At 36.6% G+C, this 16,725-nt stretch overlaps 3 protein-coding genes, 2 non-coding genes and 1 pseudogene across 8 annotated transcripts; 4 read left to right on the forward strand and 2 right to left on the reverse strand.

Moving 5' to 3' along the window:
* Window positions 1–3,767: 3,767 nt before the first annotated feature.
* Window positions 3,768–5,436, forward strand: LOC147569848 (peroxidase 55-like). Its single transcript, XM_086656359.1, has 3 exons — window positions 3,768–4,220; window positions 4,350–4,544; window positions 4,752–5,436. The coding sequence occupies exons 1-3, from the start codon at window positions 4,008–4,010 to the stop codon at window positions 5,313–5,315; spliced, it is 972 nt and encodes a 323-aa protein (XP_086512485.1). The 5' UTR covers window positions 3,768–4,007; the 3' UTR covers window positions 5,316–5,436.
* Window positions 5,437–7,232: 1,796 nt separating this feature from the next.
* On the reverse strand, window positions 7,233–7,306 carry TRNAI-AAU (transfer RNA isoleucine (anticodon AAU)). Its single transcript has one exon. It is a non-coding gene; the product is annotated as a tRNA-Ile (tRNA).
* A 1,202-nt stretch (window positions 7,307–8,508) lies between these two features.
* On the forward strand, window positions 8,509–9,675 carry LOC147569850 (protein EXORDIUM-like 2 pseudogene; annotated as a pseudogene). The gene has a single exon (XR_015231351.1). The product of XR_015231351.1 is annotated as a protein EXORDIUM-like 2 pseudogene (transcript).
* Window positions 9,676–9,945: 270 nt separating this feature from the next.
* On the forward strand, window positions 9,946–12,145 carry LOC147569851 (THO complex subunit 7A-like). The gene is made up of 3 exons (XM_086656360.1): window positions 9,946–10,308; window positions 10,867–11,481; window positions 11,821–12,145. Exons 2-3 carry the CDS (start codon window positions 10,888–10,890, stop codon window positions 11,953–11,955), a joined length of 729 nt encoding a protein of 242 aa, XP_086512486.1. The 5' UTR covers window positions 9,946–10,308; window positions 10,867–10,887; the 3' UTR covers window positions 11,956–12,145.
* A 383-nt stretch (window positions 12,146–12,528) lies between these two features.
* On the reverse strand, window positions 12,529–15,220 carry LOC147569852 (histone acetyltransferase MCC1-like). Of its 3 annotated transcripts, none has more exons than XM_086656365.1 (6): window positions 15,082–15,220; window positions 14,175–14,523; window positions 13,922–14,066; window positions 13,725–13,824; window positions 13,349–13,577; window positions 12,529–12,914 (listed from the first exon to the last, which is right to left on the reverse strand). In XM_086656365.1, the coding sequence occupies exons 2-6, from the start codon at window positions 14,279–14,281 to the stop codon at window positions 12,743–12,745; spliced, it is 753 nt and encodes a 250-aa protein (XP_086512491.1). In that variant the 5' UTR covers window positions 14,282–14,523; window positions 15,082–15,220; the 3' UTR covers window positions 12,529–12,742. The 3 variants fall into 3 exon arrangements, with proteins under 3 accessions (XP_086512491.1, XP_086512492.1, XP_086512490.1); XM_086656366.1 differs by having other exon boundaries at window positions 12,529–12,905; window positions 15,082–15,215; XM_086656364.1 differs by having other exon boundaries at window positions 12,529–12,917; window positions 15,082–15,215.
* Window positions 15,221–16,315: 1,095 nt separating this feature from the next.
* Window positions 16,316–16,387, forward strand: TRNAW-CCA (transfer RNA tryptophan (anticodon CCA)). The gene has a single exon. It is a non-coding gene; the product is annotated as a tRNA-Trp (tRNA).
* The last annotated feature ends 338 nt before the right edge of the window (window positions 16,388–16,725 follow it).

Below are 16,725 nucleotides of genomic sequence, written 5' to 3' on the forward strand. Positions count from 1 at the left end.
AAAAAAAGTTACTTTAATAAAAATAATTAACTTTACCAATGATCCACATTAATTAACATAAAAAAAAAAGAAATTACACAACAAAATTTACAAAAAAACATATAAAAAGAAATTACATAACTCAAAAATAATTCTTTTTTGTTACTTTTGGATTATGCCTCACATATCCACATCAATTAAAATAAAAAAGGAAGTATATAAAATTTACAAAAACAAACATCACCAAATAGGCAAATACAACTTAAGAACAGAAAATAAAAAATTCTCAATGAACTATGGGTAGAGGCGATGTGATGCGCTTGCCATGTGATCAATCGACTACCTCCATGGAACGGTGAGTATAATTCTCAATTTGAATGTTTACACAAAGTTAAATCAAATGCAAGTTACTTTCGGGTATTTGGTTATATTTGCTATGTCCATGTTCCTAAAAGGACTAGAATCAAACTAGACCCAAAAGCTAGAAAATACATTTTTATTGGTTATGATACATTTCGAAAGGGATGGAGGTGTATAGATCCTGAGACGAACAAATATATTACTTCTAGAGATGTCATATTTGATGAGATATCATCACATTACATAGTTCCAAAATTCAACACTAACAATAATCTTGAAGATGACGATCTAGTTGCAGATAAAGGAAGCTTAGAAGAAACACAAGCAACAACTCTGATTGGTACAGTGCCTAAAGACAGGGGGAGTGATCATCCCTCACCAGAAATATTGCTGCCCAAAAATTCACAATATGGTGATGATGAAATGCTGAGAAAATCAACAAGGAAGAAGGATCAACCTGAGTTTCTAAAAGATTATGAAGTCGATTTAGATCATTGTGCAATGGCTTCTTGTTTCCTTGCGGGACCACTAGACAATGAACCAACATGCTATGATGAAGCAAAAGGTATTGCTGAATGGGAAAACGTCATGCTCGAGGAAATGAAAGTACTGCAGAAAAGCGAGACATGGGAGTTAGTTCCAAGGCCTCAAGGAATTGAACCGGTAATTTGCAAATGGGTTTACAAATTAAAGAGAAAATCAGATGGGTCAATTGAGAAATTTAAAGCTCGTTTAGTAGCGCAGGGATTTACTCAAGAATATGGACTGGATTATGAGAAAACATTCAGCCCGGTCGCCAAAATGGTTATAGTCAGAACCATAATCTCTTTAGTTACTTGTAAAAGATGGAAATTATGGCAACTAGATGTACGTAATGCTTTTCTTTATGGAAGAAATTGATCGAGATGTGTTTATGAACTAGACACATGGCTTCACGTCCAAGGAGTTTCCAGATTACGTATGTCGACTCAAGAAGACGGCATATGGACTTAAACAAGCCCCGCGAGCCTGGTCGGTAAAATAATGGTTTCGAAGAGTATATATAAGGGTTATTTCCCAAATAGCCCCCAACTTTATGACCATCTTCTTGCCTAGGCCCCTACTTTATCAAAAATACCCAGATGGACCCCCTTTTGAGTTACTGTTATAACTCCGTTAACCAGTCATCATTTCTCTCTCCTCCATCTCATCACCTCTCTCTGCCACCTCATCTTCTCCCCACCTCATCGTCTTCACCGGCCATTGTCGTCGGCCTCCCAATTTTCCGGCCGGCGACCTTCAAACATTTAAAAAAAAAAATCATCTCTCCTCTCTTTCTCTCTCTAAAAGAATATATTTTTTTATTTCCTCTCTCCCCTCTCCCTCTCTCTGAATACTCCGGTGAAGGGGAAACCCCTTCGCCGGAGACCTTCAAGGTCTGCTCGAACAGATCTTGAAGGTCTGTTCGGGCAGACCTTTAAGGTATGTCCGAGCAGATCTCCGGCGAAGGGGGTTCCGCTTCGCCAGAGTATTTAAAGAGAGGGAGGAAATTAAAAAAGGAAAAAAAATATTTTTTAGAGAGAGAGAGGGGAGAGATGAAATTTTTTTTCTTTTTTTAATGTTTAAAGGTCGCCGCCCCGAAAATTGGTCGGTCGGCGACTTTGACCGGTGAATACGATGAAATGGCGAGAAGATGAGGTGATGAGATGGAGGAGAGAGAAATGATGATTGGTTAACGGAGTTATAACGGAAACTCAAAAAGGAAGCTATCTGGGTATTTTTTGATAAAGTAGAGGGCTAGGAAAGAAGCTGGTCATAAAGTTAGGGGCTATTTGGGAAATAACCCTATATATAATGGGGGGTAGGGATAGGGGTGTTCATTTAGTATCTGAACCGATCAATCCAATCCGATCTGATCCAAACGGATTTGGACGGTTTGGGGACCGATCCAATAGTGATCCGGGTTGGTTCATATGTTAAAATGACAAAACCGAGTGGTTTGGATCGGTTTATGGATTTGGTCGACGGACAACCGAACAAACCGAACCAAACCATTTATTGTTATTTTTTTATATATTATATACATATGATGGGAATGATGAATGACTGAGATTTAATAGTTAAGTTAGTTCCATGTTTGTTGATATTGTAACTTAATGCATGTGTAACAGAAAGTAAATGGCAAGGAGAATTGTAGCTTAATCAATAGTTAAGTTAGTTCCATGTTTCGAAAACGCGAAATTTTGTTTATGGTAAAATATCACTGGTGGTTCGGTTATCCAACCGATCCAAACCATTTATGCGTAGTTTGGATCGGTAACCGAACCAAACCCTGAACGGATGAGTTCGGATTTAGATTTGAAAAAACCGAACTCTTCGGTTTGGACTTTGGATTGACCCAAAAAGTCGGTTATCCAATGTTCACCCCTAGTTCCATGTAGGGATTCGTGCCACCTCTTTGGTCATATTTTTAGCCGGTCAGACGGGACTCTGAAACTCCATGTGTGACATCAAGCTGTGAAATACAAGATGGGGTGTGCCTATTGTCGCCCCTCCTTTTTTTACTCTTGGTCAGAAGCCCGCAGGGCCGCAGACAAGGCAGTTTGAGCGCATTTATACTGCTACGAGTCTATATTGTTGAGTGCCTTCATATTGTCACACTCCAAGTGTCCTCAGCTCCCTACAAGATTTTGTCACTGCCTTTAGCTATGAAATGATGGGACTAGTAATGTTGGCTTAACAAATTAGTAATATGGGGTATATCTCCCTATTGTCACCTCTTTTCATGACAAACCAAAACCTTTTTTCTTGTTATACATTGTTAATATCGTATAAAACATTTTCTATTAGTAATTGTAAAATCATTTTCATAAAAAATTGAAGAAAACGAAAAACTATATTAATAGTATGATGTTACTATAACAATTGTTATATCATGGGTTTCTAAAGTATTCTGACTTTGTAAACAAGGGATTGAACTTTCAATAGTTAAATTTTCTTTAAAAAAATTAGAAAATGTAAAGAGAATTATGACGTTAACAAAGATATTGTTGATTTGAACTTACAACCTCTTACTTTTAAGCAAAAAAAAGATGTCTTTTATTAGTGTTATGAGCTATTGCCAACTTTCTCTCTATAAAATTTCTTGTCGTTTGTCATTTTTATCTTTCTCTAACTAAAAGTGCCTGTTTAATTAAACTTGCATTCTCATAAAGCAAAATTACTATGTAAAGAAACCACTTAATGCTGACAACTAATATTGATATGACAATCTCTTCTTTAGCGATGAAATACTTCCAAACTTTAAATAAACAAATTACTAAACTTGAAAGCGGAATAAGTGCGATATGGACTTCACATTAGTTGAAAGCGCCCAACACTTAGTGGGCAGGCCGTTTTCTTTTGTAAACAAAGGGGTTGATAATGGGGTTCATAACTCTCAACTTCTGCTTAGTCAGTTCCACTTGTAAATTACATTTTATTATCAATTTATAGTAAGACTTGTAGAATAATCTCTTGCTCTTGTTTTCATGAAAACTGTCTTCTCTATTAATTGATTCCAATTTTGCTTTTAAAACCAAAGAGTCTGACAAGAAGCATATTTCAAAAATGTACATAGAGAAAGACATTTAGAAATTAAAAGAGAGATAGAAATTAGGCAGAGAAAGAGAAGAAATCAAAAGGGAGAGATGGGTGTTGTTCTCATCTTCTTCATTTTTATATTGAACACTGTTACATTGATCAATTCATCAATTCTTTCAATTGATTACTATAAGAAATCATGCCCAAATGTTGAAGAAACGATTCGAGATGTGCTTGTGAAGAAGATGACAGAAGATCCACGACCCAATATCACACTCCCTGGAACTCTAAGACTCTTCTTTCATGACTGCTTTGTTGAGGTACCACCACCACCCTTCCCTCTCTCTCTCTCTTAACAATTTCAATGGCATTGTTGTTCCTACAAATCCAATTTGATGTAATGGGGTTTCCTCAAAATTAATAGTACTACTTTTTATTGGGTTGTTTAGGGTTGTGATGGTTCTATACTAGTTACATCGACTGGCAAGAATAAAGTCGAACGAGATGCAGAAATAAGTTTGTCGCTAGCGGGAGATGCTTTTGACATCGTAGAACGAGCAAAGAAAGCTCTTGAAGAAACATGCCCGGGTGTAGTCTCTTGCTCAGATATCCTCGCCATCTTAGCTCGTGATGTCGTAGTAATGGTAAGACCTATTCATTCATATACACTCTTCACCCGACTACCCTAATAGCCATTGAGAGTGCCTCCGCGACCCGTCCTAGCCCGAAGGGATTTTATCCGGCCGTGGGCACCAGTACCATACCAGCCGGATTCCGACCCCTAGGCGCATCAAGCCTGTCCGTTCCGCAACTTGCCAGGCATAATCTCACATGGGCCAAACATTGTGCAGGTAGATGGCCCACACTGGGAAGTAGAGAAAGGAAGAAAAGATGGACTAATCTCAGCCGCTGATCAAGCACAACAAATCATTCCACCTGGAGAAACAAACTTGACTAATCTCATCCGTTTATTCAAATCAAAGAAACTCTCAACCGTTGATTTAGTCACTCTTTCTGGAGCCCATACTATTGGTTTCTCACATTGTAGTGAATTCGTTGACCGTATAAATAGGAAAGATCCAACGATGGATCCCGCATTAAGGAAAGATATGATTAGTGCTTGTCCAATCCCACATATTGATAAAAATGTTGCGCAAGCACTAGATCAGTATACACCCAACACCTTTGACAACTTCTTCTTCAAGAGTTTGATAGACCATAAGGGTTTACTGACGTCCGATCAAGTGTTGTTTTCTAGTTGGGATCATCTCAGCCGTTCGTTGGTTTATAAGTATGCCAAGGATCAAGAATTGTTTTTCAAGGAATTTGCTAATGCTATGGTGAAATTGGGAAGAGTTGGGGTTAAAACTGGAAATGAAGGAGAGATTAGGAGGGAGTGTACTAAATTTAACTGAATTTTGTCATTGTTAATCAAGAGATTACATATAATATTAAGTACGAGTTGGATAATAATAACACGAAAATATACGTGAGTAGTTGTTCTTGATTTCGATTGCAATTAATATGTTTAGTAGCTAATGTTTGTTGTACAAGACGTATAAAAATGTAGTAGGTCTATCGGGCCTTCAAAAGCATATAAGAGTTGAGATAGTTACTTGTCTATTTAAAGAGACCCATTTAGAAGTTAATCGGTAGTATTTTTGGAGCAAATCTTGAATTCTTGAGGTAGTTAATGACTCGAAGGAAAAAGTTCCAAAACCTAATTTCCGCTTTCAATGACAAAGCTTCTCAGAGCAAGTCCAACCGTTGTGGGATGAGGCTGGAAATTTAAATTTTCAGCTCCAGCCTACAACTCCAATTAGCTTCTCTTCGGGTTGAGCTTATGCCCATGCCCAAAGAGAAGCTCAGCCGACTCTAAAGCGAAGTCGACTGAACCCATTTTGAGCCGGTCACATATGACCGATGGGAGCCCAATGGTCATATATTGAGCCAAATATGGCCGTTGGACCCAACGGTTCAATTTTGGGTTGAATTTCATAAAAAAATTAAAAGTTCACACATGCACAAGATCACACACGTTTTTCGCATACCCACAAAATGCTAATATGTTTTTCGCACATACACACTTTTTAGACCTAAGCCCATTCACGGTTAGAGTTAATTTTTTTGGTAGAATCTTTTCATTTAGTTATAATAAAAAATAAAAAGTGGATTTTAGGCCTAAGCTCCTCCACGGTTGGACTTGCTCTTATAATAAACACAAACTAAGCAATCCACAACTTCTTATCGGCAACGTTTGGAAATGTCACTGTACACCCATAAAGATATTGTTTTCTTCCGTAGCATTATCATTCAGTAGCATTGGGCAATGCCTTAAAATTTGTTTATCCTGTTCTCTTCAACGTTTAGGGATAACTCTATACACTCCTAAAGGTCCTACGTGTTCACCAACGTTTAGGAATATCTCTGTACACACCTAAAGGTCTTGTGCACCTCCATAGCTTTGTTAATCAATTTGAAACACTTGGTCGTGATAAAAAAATAATTGGAGTCATTTGACCAAAAAATAGAGACAATCACGTTACAATGGATTGATACTTTAAACCAACCCCATTACAAGTTAACAGGGACTTTAAATAGAAAAAGAAAATGAAGAGAAAGAATGAACCGCTTAAAATGACCCATACAGATCTCGAACCTGCGACATTAGCCGGACGCTCTAACTAATTGAGATAATGGGTCATTTAATAGTTGATACTACTCTTAAACCAATCCCATCCTAGAAAAAACTCATGGGCCATTTAATATATTGATACTTCTTCTCTTAAACCAACTTCATCACAAAAAAAATCACATTTTCTTTTTTGCATTTTCGACCTAAAATTTTATAACAAAAGAAATGCGAGTTAACTATTAGTCAAGATGTGTTTTCCCCTCAAAATCAAGCTTGAAACCCTCTCAAAATCCCTTCTTTCTGAAGCCCTAGTCAGAAAAGTGAGAAGAAAAAGCCGAGATGTGTTTCTGATCTCAGAAATGAGGTTTCTATTGGTTTTAAAAAAAGGATCTTATGTGTAAATATGCAAATTTTAAGGGACTAAACTTCAAATTCGCTTCAATCACCCTAACACATGCTATGCCCGGTTGGCTCGCCAGCTCACCTGACCGGGATTCGGCCGGGCATAGCATCTGTTTTAGATCAACACCATCACACAATCTTTTTTTTTTTTTGTTTATACCCAAAATTTGATAACAAAGAAAGAGCAGAAAAAACAACTTAAAGAAACTCGTGTTATTAACACGAGAATCTAACCATCAGAGCTAATAGGTCCCGAAATAGAATGGTGAAGAAAGAGAAAAAAAAAAAATTAAAGTGGCCCATGCAGGTTTCGAACCTGCGACCTTCGCGTTATTAGCACGACGCTCTAACCAACTGAGCTAATGGGCCATTTGTTTTCAAATAATTTGCTAAATTTATATATACTGTGTAGATACAAGAAAAATGTGGACTCCTTGTGACTCCTTTAACTATGAAAAGTAGCTTTGGATTTTTTTTGGTTGAGAGAGATAGCTTTGGATTGGTATACCAAAGGTCCAAAACTAGAGAAAAAAAAAAGTCATTTGACTCTTTAATCATGAGAAAAAACAACGAAAGCGTGAGTGTAATTTGCCTACTACGATTGATCCCTGATCCATCAGAATATTGGATTTCTTTTTCTCTTTTCTTCAGTTTCATGCCACAGGGTCATTCATAGTATGCAAGAATGATTCTATTCGGATCATCGGATGGACAAGGTAATTTATAAATTATAACCACTGAGAAGTTGGATAGATAGAACAGAGGAAAACTAATTAGGTGACCGCCCGTTGTGTTAAACCCTTGTGTTACGGTTTCTACCTTTATGCCGTAAAACATGAAACATGCACATGGAGTCCGAAGATTAGATGGGATTTCAACTCGTCTCAACAATCAACTATGTCATCTTTAACTATAATCCTCACTCAATTTGGGCTACCTTACTGTCGATTAATTTTGATATTTGCCATTATAAAATACATTTCCAGGGAAGTTTGTAAACAATCATCAGACTCAATAAAAGGGTCGTTTTAGTTTATCAGTAAGGAAACAAAAGAAAAAGAAGTAAAGGAAATTTATACCTAAGCTTAGATATAGAAAACTTCAGTAACAATCCATGTTCCATCAGCCATTCATGGCCAACCCATCAAATTTGGAAGAAAATTCCTTTTTATTTCGAAGAGTAGCCAATATTGATTAAAACATGATACACAAAAAATATTAGTAACGTCGATATGTCAAATGTTTGTTATAAGAGAAATAGTAATGCTAAAAGAAGTTACAAGTCAAAGTCTACTCTAGACTTACACGAAATCAATCATCGTCATTGTCGAGTCATTTTTTTTTTCTCATCTTTAATGGACTTTTTTGCTCTGCGCCGGGTTGTATATTTACCTGGCAATATCAACAACTTTGCTTACCTGTAATTGGTGAGTTAATAGTTATGCAAAACCATTAACCATTCATTCTTATAATCCAAATTAGTAATTGACCTAATCATTTCTTACCACAAATTTTAAGGATCTAACAATATAATGAAAGGTAAACCCCATCTTGTGTTTCTCCTTTGTAATTGTTCTTTGTATATAAACATTTCAAATCAACCCTAACAAGAAAGAACAAGAGAAGTATAAACTAACAATGGCTTCCTTGCCTATAAACCCACTTCTCTTCCTCACCATTCTTTCCCTTGTTCTTCCAATCGGGTCATTAGCCACCCTTCCTACTTTTAAGGCACCTGCACCTCTTGTTCACCACCATGGCCCTGTCCTGGGTGGTCAGCTAAACATTGCTATTATGTGGTACGGTCGTTTTGCTAGAGAAACGAAAAACATTCTTCGTGATTTTCTCCTTTCTCTAAACAAACCCACAGCTGGATTGGATCCATCAGTCGCTAGCTGGTGGAAAACTGTAGAGAGGTACCAACATGTCGCGTCTCAAGGTCATCCTAGTGGTCCAATTACTGTCAAGATTGTAAAACAAAAAACCGATAGAAATTATTCTTTGGGTAAAATTCTCACCCAAGACTTCTTCCAACCTCTCATGGATAAAGTTACAGGAGGTAATAAGGCTTGGATTACCATCATTTTCGCGGCAAGGGATGTTTCGGTGGCTGAAACTTGTATGGGTCGGTGCTCTCGACATGGAGCAATAGGGTCGGGTCGAAATGCCCGTTTGTATATGGTTATTGGTAACCCTGAAACCGAATGTCCCGGTGTATGTGGGTGGCCATTTCACAAGGCTGACTACGGGCCTCAGACATTGCCACTCCAACCACCAAACGGAAACATCGGTGCTGATGCTATGGTCATTGGCTTGGCTTCGGCTTTGGCGGGTACTGTAACAAACCCTTTTAACACTGGGTTTTACGCGGGCGAAGCGATGAAGCCCATTGAAGCTGCAAATGCTTGCCCTGGTATATTCGGTAGTGGGGCATTCCCGGGCTTTGCTGGAAAAGTTCTAATTGCACCAGGTAACGGTGGGTGTTTTAATGCCCATGGCATAAACGGTAGAAAGTATTTGCTTCCTGCTTTATGGAACCCGGATACCAAATCCTGCTGGACCCTAATTTAACCCGGTATTTCGTAAATTGGAAATCCCTGTAAGGACATTTTGGGAAGTGTATCTTTTAGAACGACAAAGTCATAAAACATTATAAAAATTTCTTTTTTGTTTTATGTAATTTGATGGATCAAAGGCGTTATATATGATAAGTAAGTTAATTGATGTTAATATGAAAATTAGTGTTAGTTTTCCTATCAGATGGGTTCTCTTGGAAATCTCGTTGTGACCCCTATGTTAGAAAATTAAGTGACGACTACAAAATATATATATAATTCTCAAAATTCGAACAAATATAATTAAGGAGCGAACACTTGACAAATTATATCAGATTATGTCTTAATATAACTAGCATCAAACTTGTACTCCATTTTAAGTCTCGTTGTGACGCCCATGTTAGAAAATTAAATGGCGACTACAAAATAACTAGCGCCAAACTGTTATAAATCGAACGTGGTGAATTTGATACGAGGAAAGATAGATTTTCTCAATTAAACTCAATCGGATCATTTATACCTACTAGACATTAGAAATTTAGAATGGATCCTTTGATAATGTCAACGTAAGAACTTTTGTAACCCAAATTCTATTTCTGTAGGAATAAACCGGAACGTTTACGAACCAGGTCCCGAGTTATTGGTTTTTGTTTTTATGTAATTCCCGAAAAAACTAGGGTAGTCTTTGGTAATTTTGTTTCAAATCGGAACCGATTTCTTCAGAGTGGAGAAAAGTTTGCCGGGGCTTTCAGATTTCGGTTTTTCAGTCTATACAGTCAGTCACAGTTACCCCCAAAATCCTCCTCCATAGCTCAGGTATCCTCTCTCTCTCTCTCTCTACTTTTTCTTACTACTTCCTCTCTCTAAATTTTGTATTCCCTTATCGTATATGATATTGATGTTGTTGATGGTAGTTTATTAGGTTTTCAAATGGGTCGTGATATGCATAAAGTAATGGTTGCTTACCAACTGTTCGTTGAAATTTCTCAACCAAATCGTTTTATGTTCTTGTTTGAGAAACAGTCATTTCCCCTATCGTATGGGCTTCAATTTGATTAACAACTTGTTCAAGTTCGAAACCCATACTTCAATTTTGTATTTTATCCATAAAAGGTTATAGAGAAAGATAAAATCACACAAATTTAAGATCTTTCAGATGCCCTAGTTGGGTATCCCCTGTATGTTATATATGAACCAGATTGATCTCAGTTTTGTTTATCATATTCCGGAATGTGGGGAATCACTGATTTATGATATTCCGAATTTCAAATTGAGGGTTTGCTTACCCTTTCCTGGATTTCTTAGTATTATCATCATATCATGATTAAATTCATTCCTTCTTTATATGTTTGTTTTGGTACAACTATTGTGTAGATATAATTACCGATCGATCAGATGTCGGTAAAAGGAAGAAGAGTTGCTGGTAGAGGAGAAGAGATGGCAGTACATTATGCCTTTGGTCCACTTGAAGATGAAACCATAATCAAGCATAGGCTTCTTACTCGAACGACTACTACAAGAGGCGAGCCCCCATTAAAGAAAATTCAGAAGAAGTTCATCTCGTTCGCACTCGAGGTTGACAGAGAAGGAGATAACTATGCTGTATGTGAAAAGATGTATAAAGCTTTCTTGCAGGAGATGAATTCATTCGAGCTTCCGCTCCTTAAGAGTAAGGTAGTTATTGATGCAAATCTTAGAGAGAAAGAGAATTTCAATGAGCTACAAGAAGAACTTCATCGGCAAATCACGCAGACTCAAGCTGATATAGAGGATCTTAAGAAACAGCTAGAAGAAAGTAAGATTGAGAGACAGCACAAGGAGGAATGTGAGGCAATTAGGAAATTGATCTCTACTCAACCACCGAGATCAGAAACACAGAAGATTATCACAGAACTTGAGAAGGAGATTGCTGTGTTGGAAGCAGAGAATACTGCTGGCTCGAGGACGTTGGAGCTTCGCAAGAAACAGTTTTCTCTTTTACTACATGTGGTGAGTTGGGTTTTCGCTTTCTCATTTACATGTTATTTTTTCCTCATGTGAAATGAACTTTCTGCCCTTATTCGTCTCAGTTTTGCTTTCAAGTCTCAATCTTTTCTACCTCTTGGTTTTGATGTTCATTTTGTGTTTGATAGTGAGGGAACAGATAAAAACGTTGCCCTGATAATTTGAACGTCATATTATTATATACTTATACTCACAAGGGGATAGGCAAAGTCTTAAGATGGAACTATAATCTTTATGAAGTTAAAAAATGAAGAGTTATCGTGAACGATGATTCTCTGTGACCTGACTTTGTTTTCTCAATGGTCTTTTCCCTGTCTTCTACAGGTGGATGAATTGCAAAATACTATAGAAGATGAGCAGAAAAGTTTGGCGGAGGAGCTAAGGATGGCAGCCATGGAAGAGCAGAAAAATAGTATGGAGGATGGAAGTGGTGGTTCAGAAGCCATGGCTGTTGATTAGTCACTCAATGGTACAATTAGTAAAGATAATGTACTTAAGAAAGAAGGTCAATGAGAGAAACTGTGAAGAAAACAAGAAAGTGTTCGAAGCTTAAGAAGTTCATGTTAACTTGTATGGGTGATCTCTTTCTCTTTTCCATGTTTTAAATTCATGGTTTAAAACTCAATTATGAGGTTGATGTTGACTTTTATGATTGATCTCTATCTTTTTCGTGTTTCAATCCTATGTTACCAAATGCTCATTAATCAAACCCAATGTCCCCATATATATTCTAGCTGCCCTTGCCTATACAGGGTTTCATATATTGGTTGATCCATAATGACATAATCCAGTATCTTAAATTTCGCCCAACCAAATATTACGATTCCTTTAACCTAGATTCCTTGTAAAATATATAATTCAACTAGTTGAGTAGACGACAAAAAGATTTTTTAGTTACCTAGTTAAAATTGAAGTTTTATAGATGAAGAATGTCGGAAACTACGTCTATTGATTATGTTATATGCGTCATCGTCGGTGCATCAAAACTACCAGAGCCCAAATAACATAATTAAACAAACCAAAAGAGAAAAAGAAGCAGAAAACCCCCTTGGTATTTAGTTTCATTATAACAAATATTGAGTTGAGTAATTACAAATAACAGAGGATTTTACAACAGGAAAAGAAACTATAGTACATGTGTTTATTGAAATTCTGTAAATGAAAACAATAAGATGAGAATTTAAGAGTAATCACACAGTTTTTACACATTAAGAATAAGAAGAGAATTAATGGGTAACAGCCAGAATTATGAGAGATTGAGGATCCTATTGTTTTGGGTCATGAGAAGGCCACTGGATTCCTTACATCTAGACCATCTTGATGATGCCTTGTCTTCATTCTTCCACAACTTACTCACCATCAACTTGAATAGACTTCTCATGTACGATGCCACGACTGCTACTACATCTCTGCAAGATCTACTATCGATAAAATCAATGCAAATCTAAATTTAGAAAGAAATTGTTACGGAACGTTCAATAGTTCCGAGATTTTTGTTACCCGGGTGATGAAACTGAAGCTTAGTATTTTATCATATTTTTCATGTTTGACACATGGCCACGTGGGAATCGGATACGGTTACCACGAGTACCGATCCCGTAATCATTATGGCGTAATGAGATTCCTAGTAAGGGAAATACCTTGTGATACTTCTCTCCTATTTTATTTTATTTCTTTCACAAAATATGATCCTCAAAAACCTTAAAGATATATTGCTATCTCGTTTCATAGAACCGATTGTCCTATAGCAAGGTATGCTGATGTGAAGCTAACTCTTTTTCTTAAACCCTTGTTCTTTGTGGTTATAACTAATAGTCAAGAACTTTTGAAAACATGTGAATGTACTACTTACAGTGGAGAAGAAGGAGATCGACCGCCATTAACATAGTAAATGAACAGGTACGAATCATAATGCTGGCCTTGTATGTAATAAAAGCTCAATAATCTTCGTACGCATTTAAATGACATCTTGTTGTAGAAACGAATTGCAGGATCATTATAAGCGATGACATGCAAGTAAACTGCTCGACAATTGGCAAGGCTTGATGCATAGTTGATAACCTCCCGAATAAGTGATGCGGCTGAAAATATGAAGGCAAATTGAAACTATTCATAATAACTATAATGGAATAATGCCATCTCTTCGTCGACCTTAATAGTCCGGAAAGTGAAAAAAAGATAAGAATAGAATAATTTCACTGAAACAGAACGACAGCAGAAAATTTTACCTATACCAAGATTTCGATAAGATTCCACCACTCCCAAAGTGAGAATATAAACTAGTTGTTGATTTTGTCTCGAAGAGTCATGTATGAGCATATCTCCTATCTGTCAGAGACATGTTGAATTTGTATCTTGGGTTATATACTTATATAGATATATGGGTTAATCTATGATAATAATAATCATATGTGCAAATTCAAACCTCGCTATCACTGGCTAGAACAATACGTGCAGTAACAAATCCAATAAGTTCATCACCTCTTCCATCAGGTCTGCTGCAGTCGACAGCCCCCCAAGACACAATATCCCGGCCACTTACAACATTGACGAAGAACTCACTTTCATACCTAATAATATCGTCTTCGTTATAGAACTTGCAAGAATAATTGGAAATGACAAAACTAGAATTTTACTAGAGATATAAAGAGTAAAATGAAAGAAGAAATAAACTTTACCTTATAGGAAATAAATCACAATGTAATCTCTCGAGAACTCCAAGATCAGAGGGTTGTATAGGCCTATAAGTAACGGATGAACAAAGTGGATCGTTTGGGTTTACCATTGAAAAGTTATAGTGTCAAATGCCAATTCCCTTGATAGATTTTATCCATATTAAGTAGTTCAATAACTTCCTATTCCATTTATACAACGCCAAACATTAGAACTATGGCCTTTGTTCATGAAAAACTTCCGACTGTTTAATACCCACTAAGTAAAATCGCTTACAGGTACCATAAGTTATAGGAATCTCGTTCGAAACACAAACTCTTAGAGATTATTGTCTTCATCTAATGAATTTGATTGCTGCCAACAAGTACAATCAAGAAGCAAAGAAAATGAGATGTATAAAATGTGTCGCCAAAAACAAGGCTACCCCTATAAAATCGAACAAGCAAATGAACTAAAACTTCGAATAATTCAATTAATAGAACATGAAAAAAAAAAAAATCATTTCAAATTCTTAGTTCCTAAACAACATTTAGATTTTCTAAGGTTATCGAAGAGAAAATTCTTGATGTATATAAGGACCATCAAAAACATAGAGAACTAGCTAGGTTTCAAATCAAGATTGAAACCCCAGTTGAAGTTCAATTAGGTTTTGGACTAAATATCAATTTCAAATTCGACCCTTTACCAAAACTAAACATATCATCAACCACGTATGGTCAAAAAACAACAAAGTTCAGAGATTGAAGGGTAAAGCAAGATAGATCACAAAACCTACATATGTAAATAAAGGAACCTATAGATAATCAACCTAATATAGACTATACAAAATAAGAAATAATTGACTATACAAAAGTTGTTAAGAAGGAGCAAATATCTGATGAATTTTCTTTCTTTTGAATTCGAAGCAGGTACCTGATTTTAGGTTCATGATTTGGAAGATGTCAGAGAAAGCAAGAGGGATCGACTGTAGATTTTAGAGAGAGAGAGAGAGAAGAAATGCCGTTTGTTTGCTGACGCCGTTTGAAGAGACGGGTTTTCTGTTATCTTAGCTGAACGGCAGGCAGAATAGGGTGGTTTTCTTGCTGCCGAATTATTTTTAGGTCCAAAATGTAACACATTTTAATGCGAAAAGGGTCCAAGTCAGACAAAAATATATGAAATCAGTCCAAACTATAAAACTTGAGGCATGTAGAAGGTCTGGATGAGGTAATGTCACATTTTGACGGGTAAAAATGTAAATTACATGTAATGTATATGGATTTGTGTCTGGTTCACATTGGTTATGTCAGGTGAGCACGGGCTATGTCAGACGCACATAGGTTATGTCAGTCGAAAAACATCAGATTATGTACAGGACATTTCAAAATGTATTATGCACGATATACGTATCGTTCAAAATGTCAGATAGAAGGAAGGACATTTGGAAATGTATTGTCCACGAATTTATGAATCATGACAAATACTAGATGAAGGGAATGACATTTAAAAATGTACTATACATTGGATAAATATAGTGTTTTGCACTCCACATTATGAAATGTGTATGGGTAGATATGTTAGTGTACAATTTTTCAAGTGCATAATTATTTTCAAGAGTAAAAGTTTGTTGACGTCACATTTTTGTCAGTCTGAACATAACTTTTTGGACCTGTTGTTTATTTTTTTATTCGGACTTCCCTTATTGACCATATCTTTTTGACCTTTAGTTCAATCACCCTTGTTACTGGTCATGTTACTGTTTTAGGCCACTCCTTTGAAGACCCCTAATCGTTGCTCGGTTGAAGGACAAAAAATGTTTTGCAAAAAACTAGTCTATCCAATTGGATTCAATTGATTTTGGCCGTCATTTTAGGGACTTAAAAATAAAAACGTGCTTGTATTTAGCCTCTCACTCTCATGTCTATCTTCTTCACAATCATCACCGACAACCACCATCGCTCACTACAACTCTCTAAGTAGTGCTCACTATCATCCATCATGGCTACCACCAAGATCGACCATTCCTTCTAATGATCTAGAGCTACATTGATAAGATAACGGGGCATCTTCATTTGTGGAACCTTATAATCCTCCAAAACCAATTTGTTGTTTGTAATGAAATGTCATTAATATTTATAAAGAAATAGCAAGACATAGAGCATCCAAGGGATCCGTGGCGCAATGGTAGCGCGTCTGACTCCAGATCAGAAGGTTGCGTGTTCGATTCACGTCGGGTTCACTTTTTTTTATTTTCGGTGGTACCTTTTAGAGACAGAAAAATCAACAGTGATATATCGTTACTTATTGGGTTTAATTTTATTAGTGACAACCATCATTTGTGACAGACCGGATTAAATTTGGGATTCTTATTCTTTGTGTAGGAAATTTTGGCCCCCAAGCAGCCAAGCTGATCATTCTCACTTGTGAAACAATTAGAATTAATCAGATGCTCTACCGCAGAGGAAAGACCTTAAGTGAGTTCATTAGAAGCAGTATTTGAAGGCCTTCACAACAATAGTATGAGATAACAAAGTCATTTCTTCATGCTAAAGTGATAGGGTTTGTTAAAAAAAAGGA

The sequence above is a fragment of the Eschscholzia californica genome, unplaced genomic scaffold (genome assembly GCF_041429995.1).
Source record: "Eschscholzia californica isolate CP2 unplaced genomic scaffold, dmEscCali1.0.p SCAF_1, whole genome shotgun sequence".
Taxonomy (NCBI): Eukaryota; Viridiplantae; Streptophyta; class Magnoliopsida; order Ranunculales; family Papaveraceae; genus Eschscholzia; species Eschscholzia californica.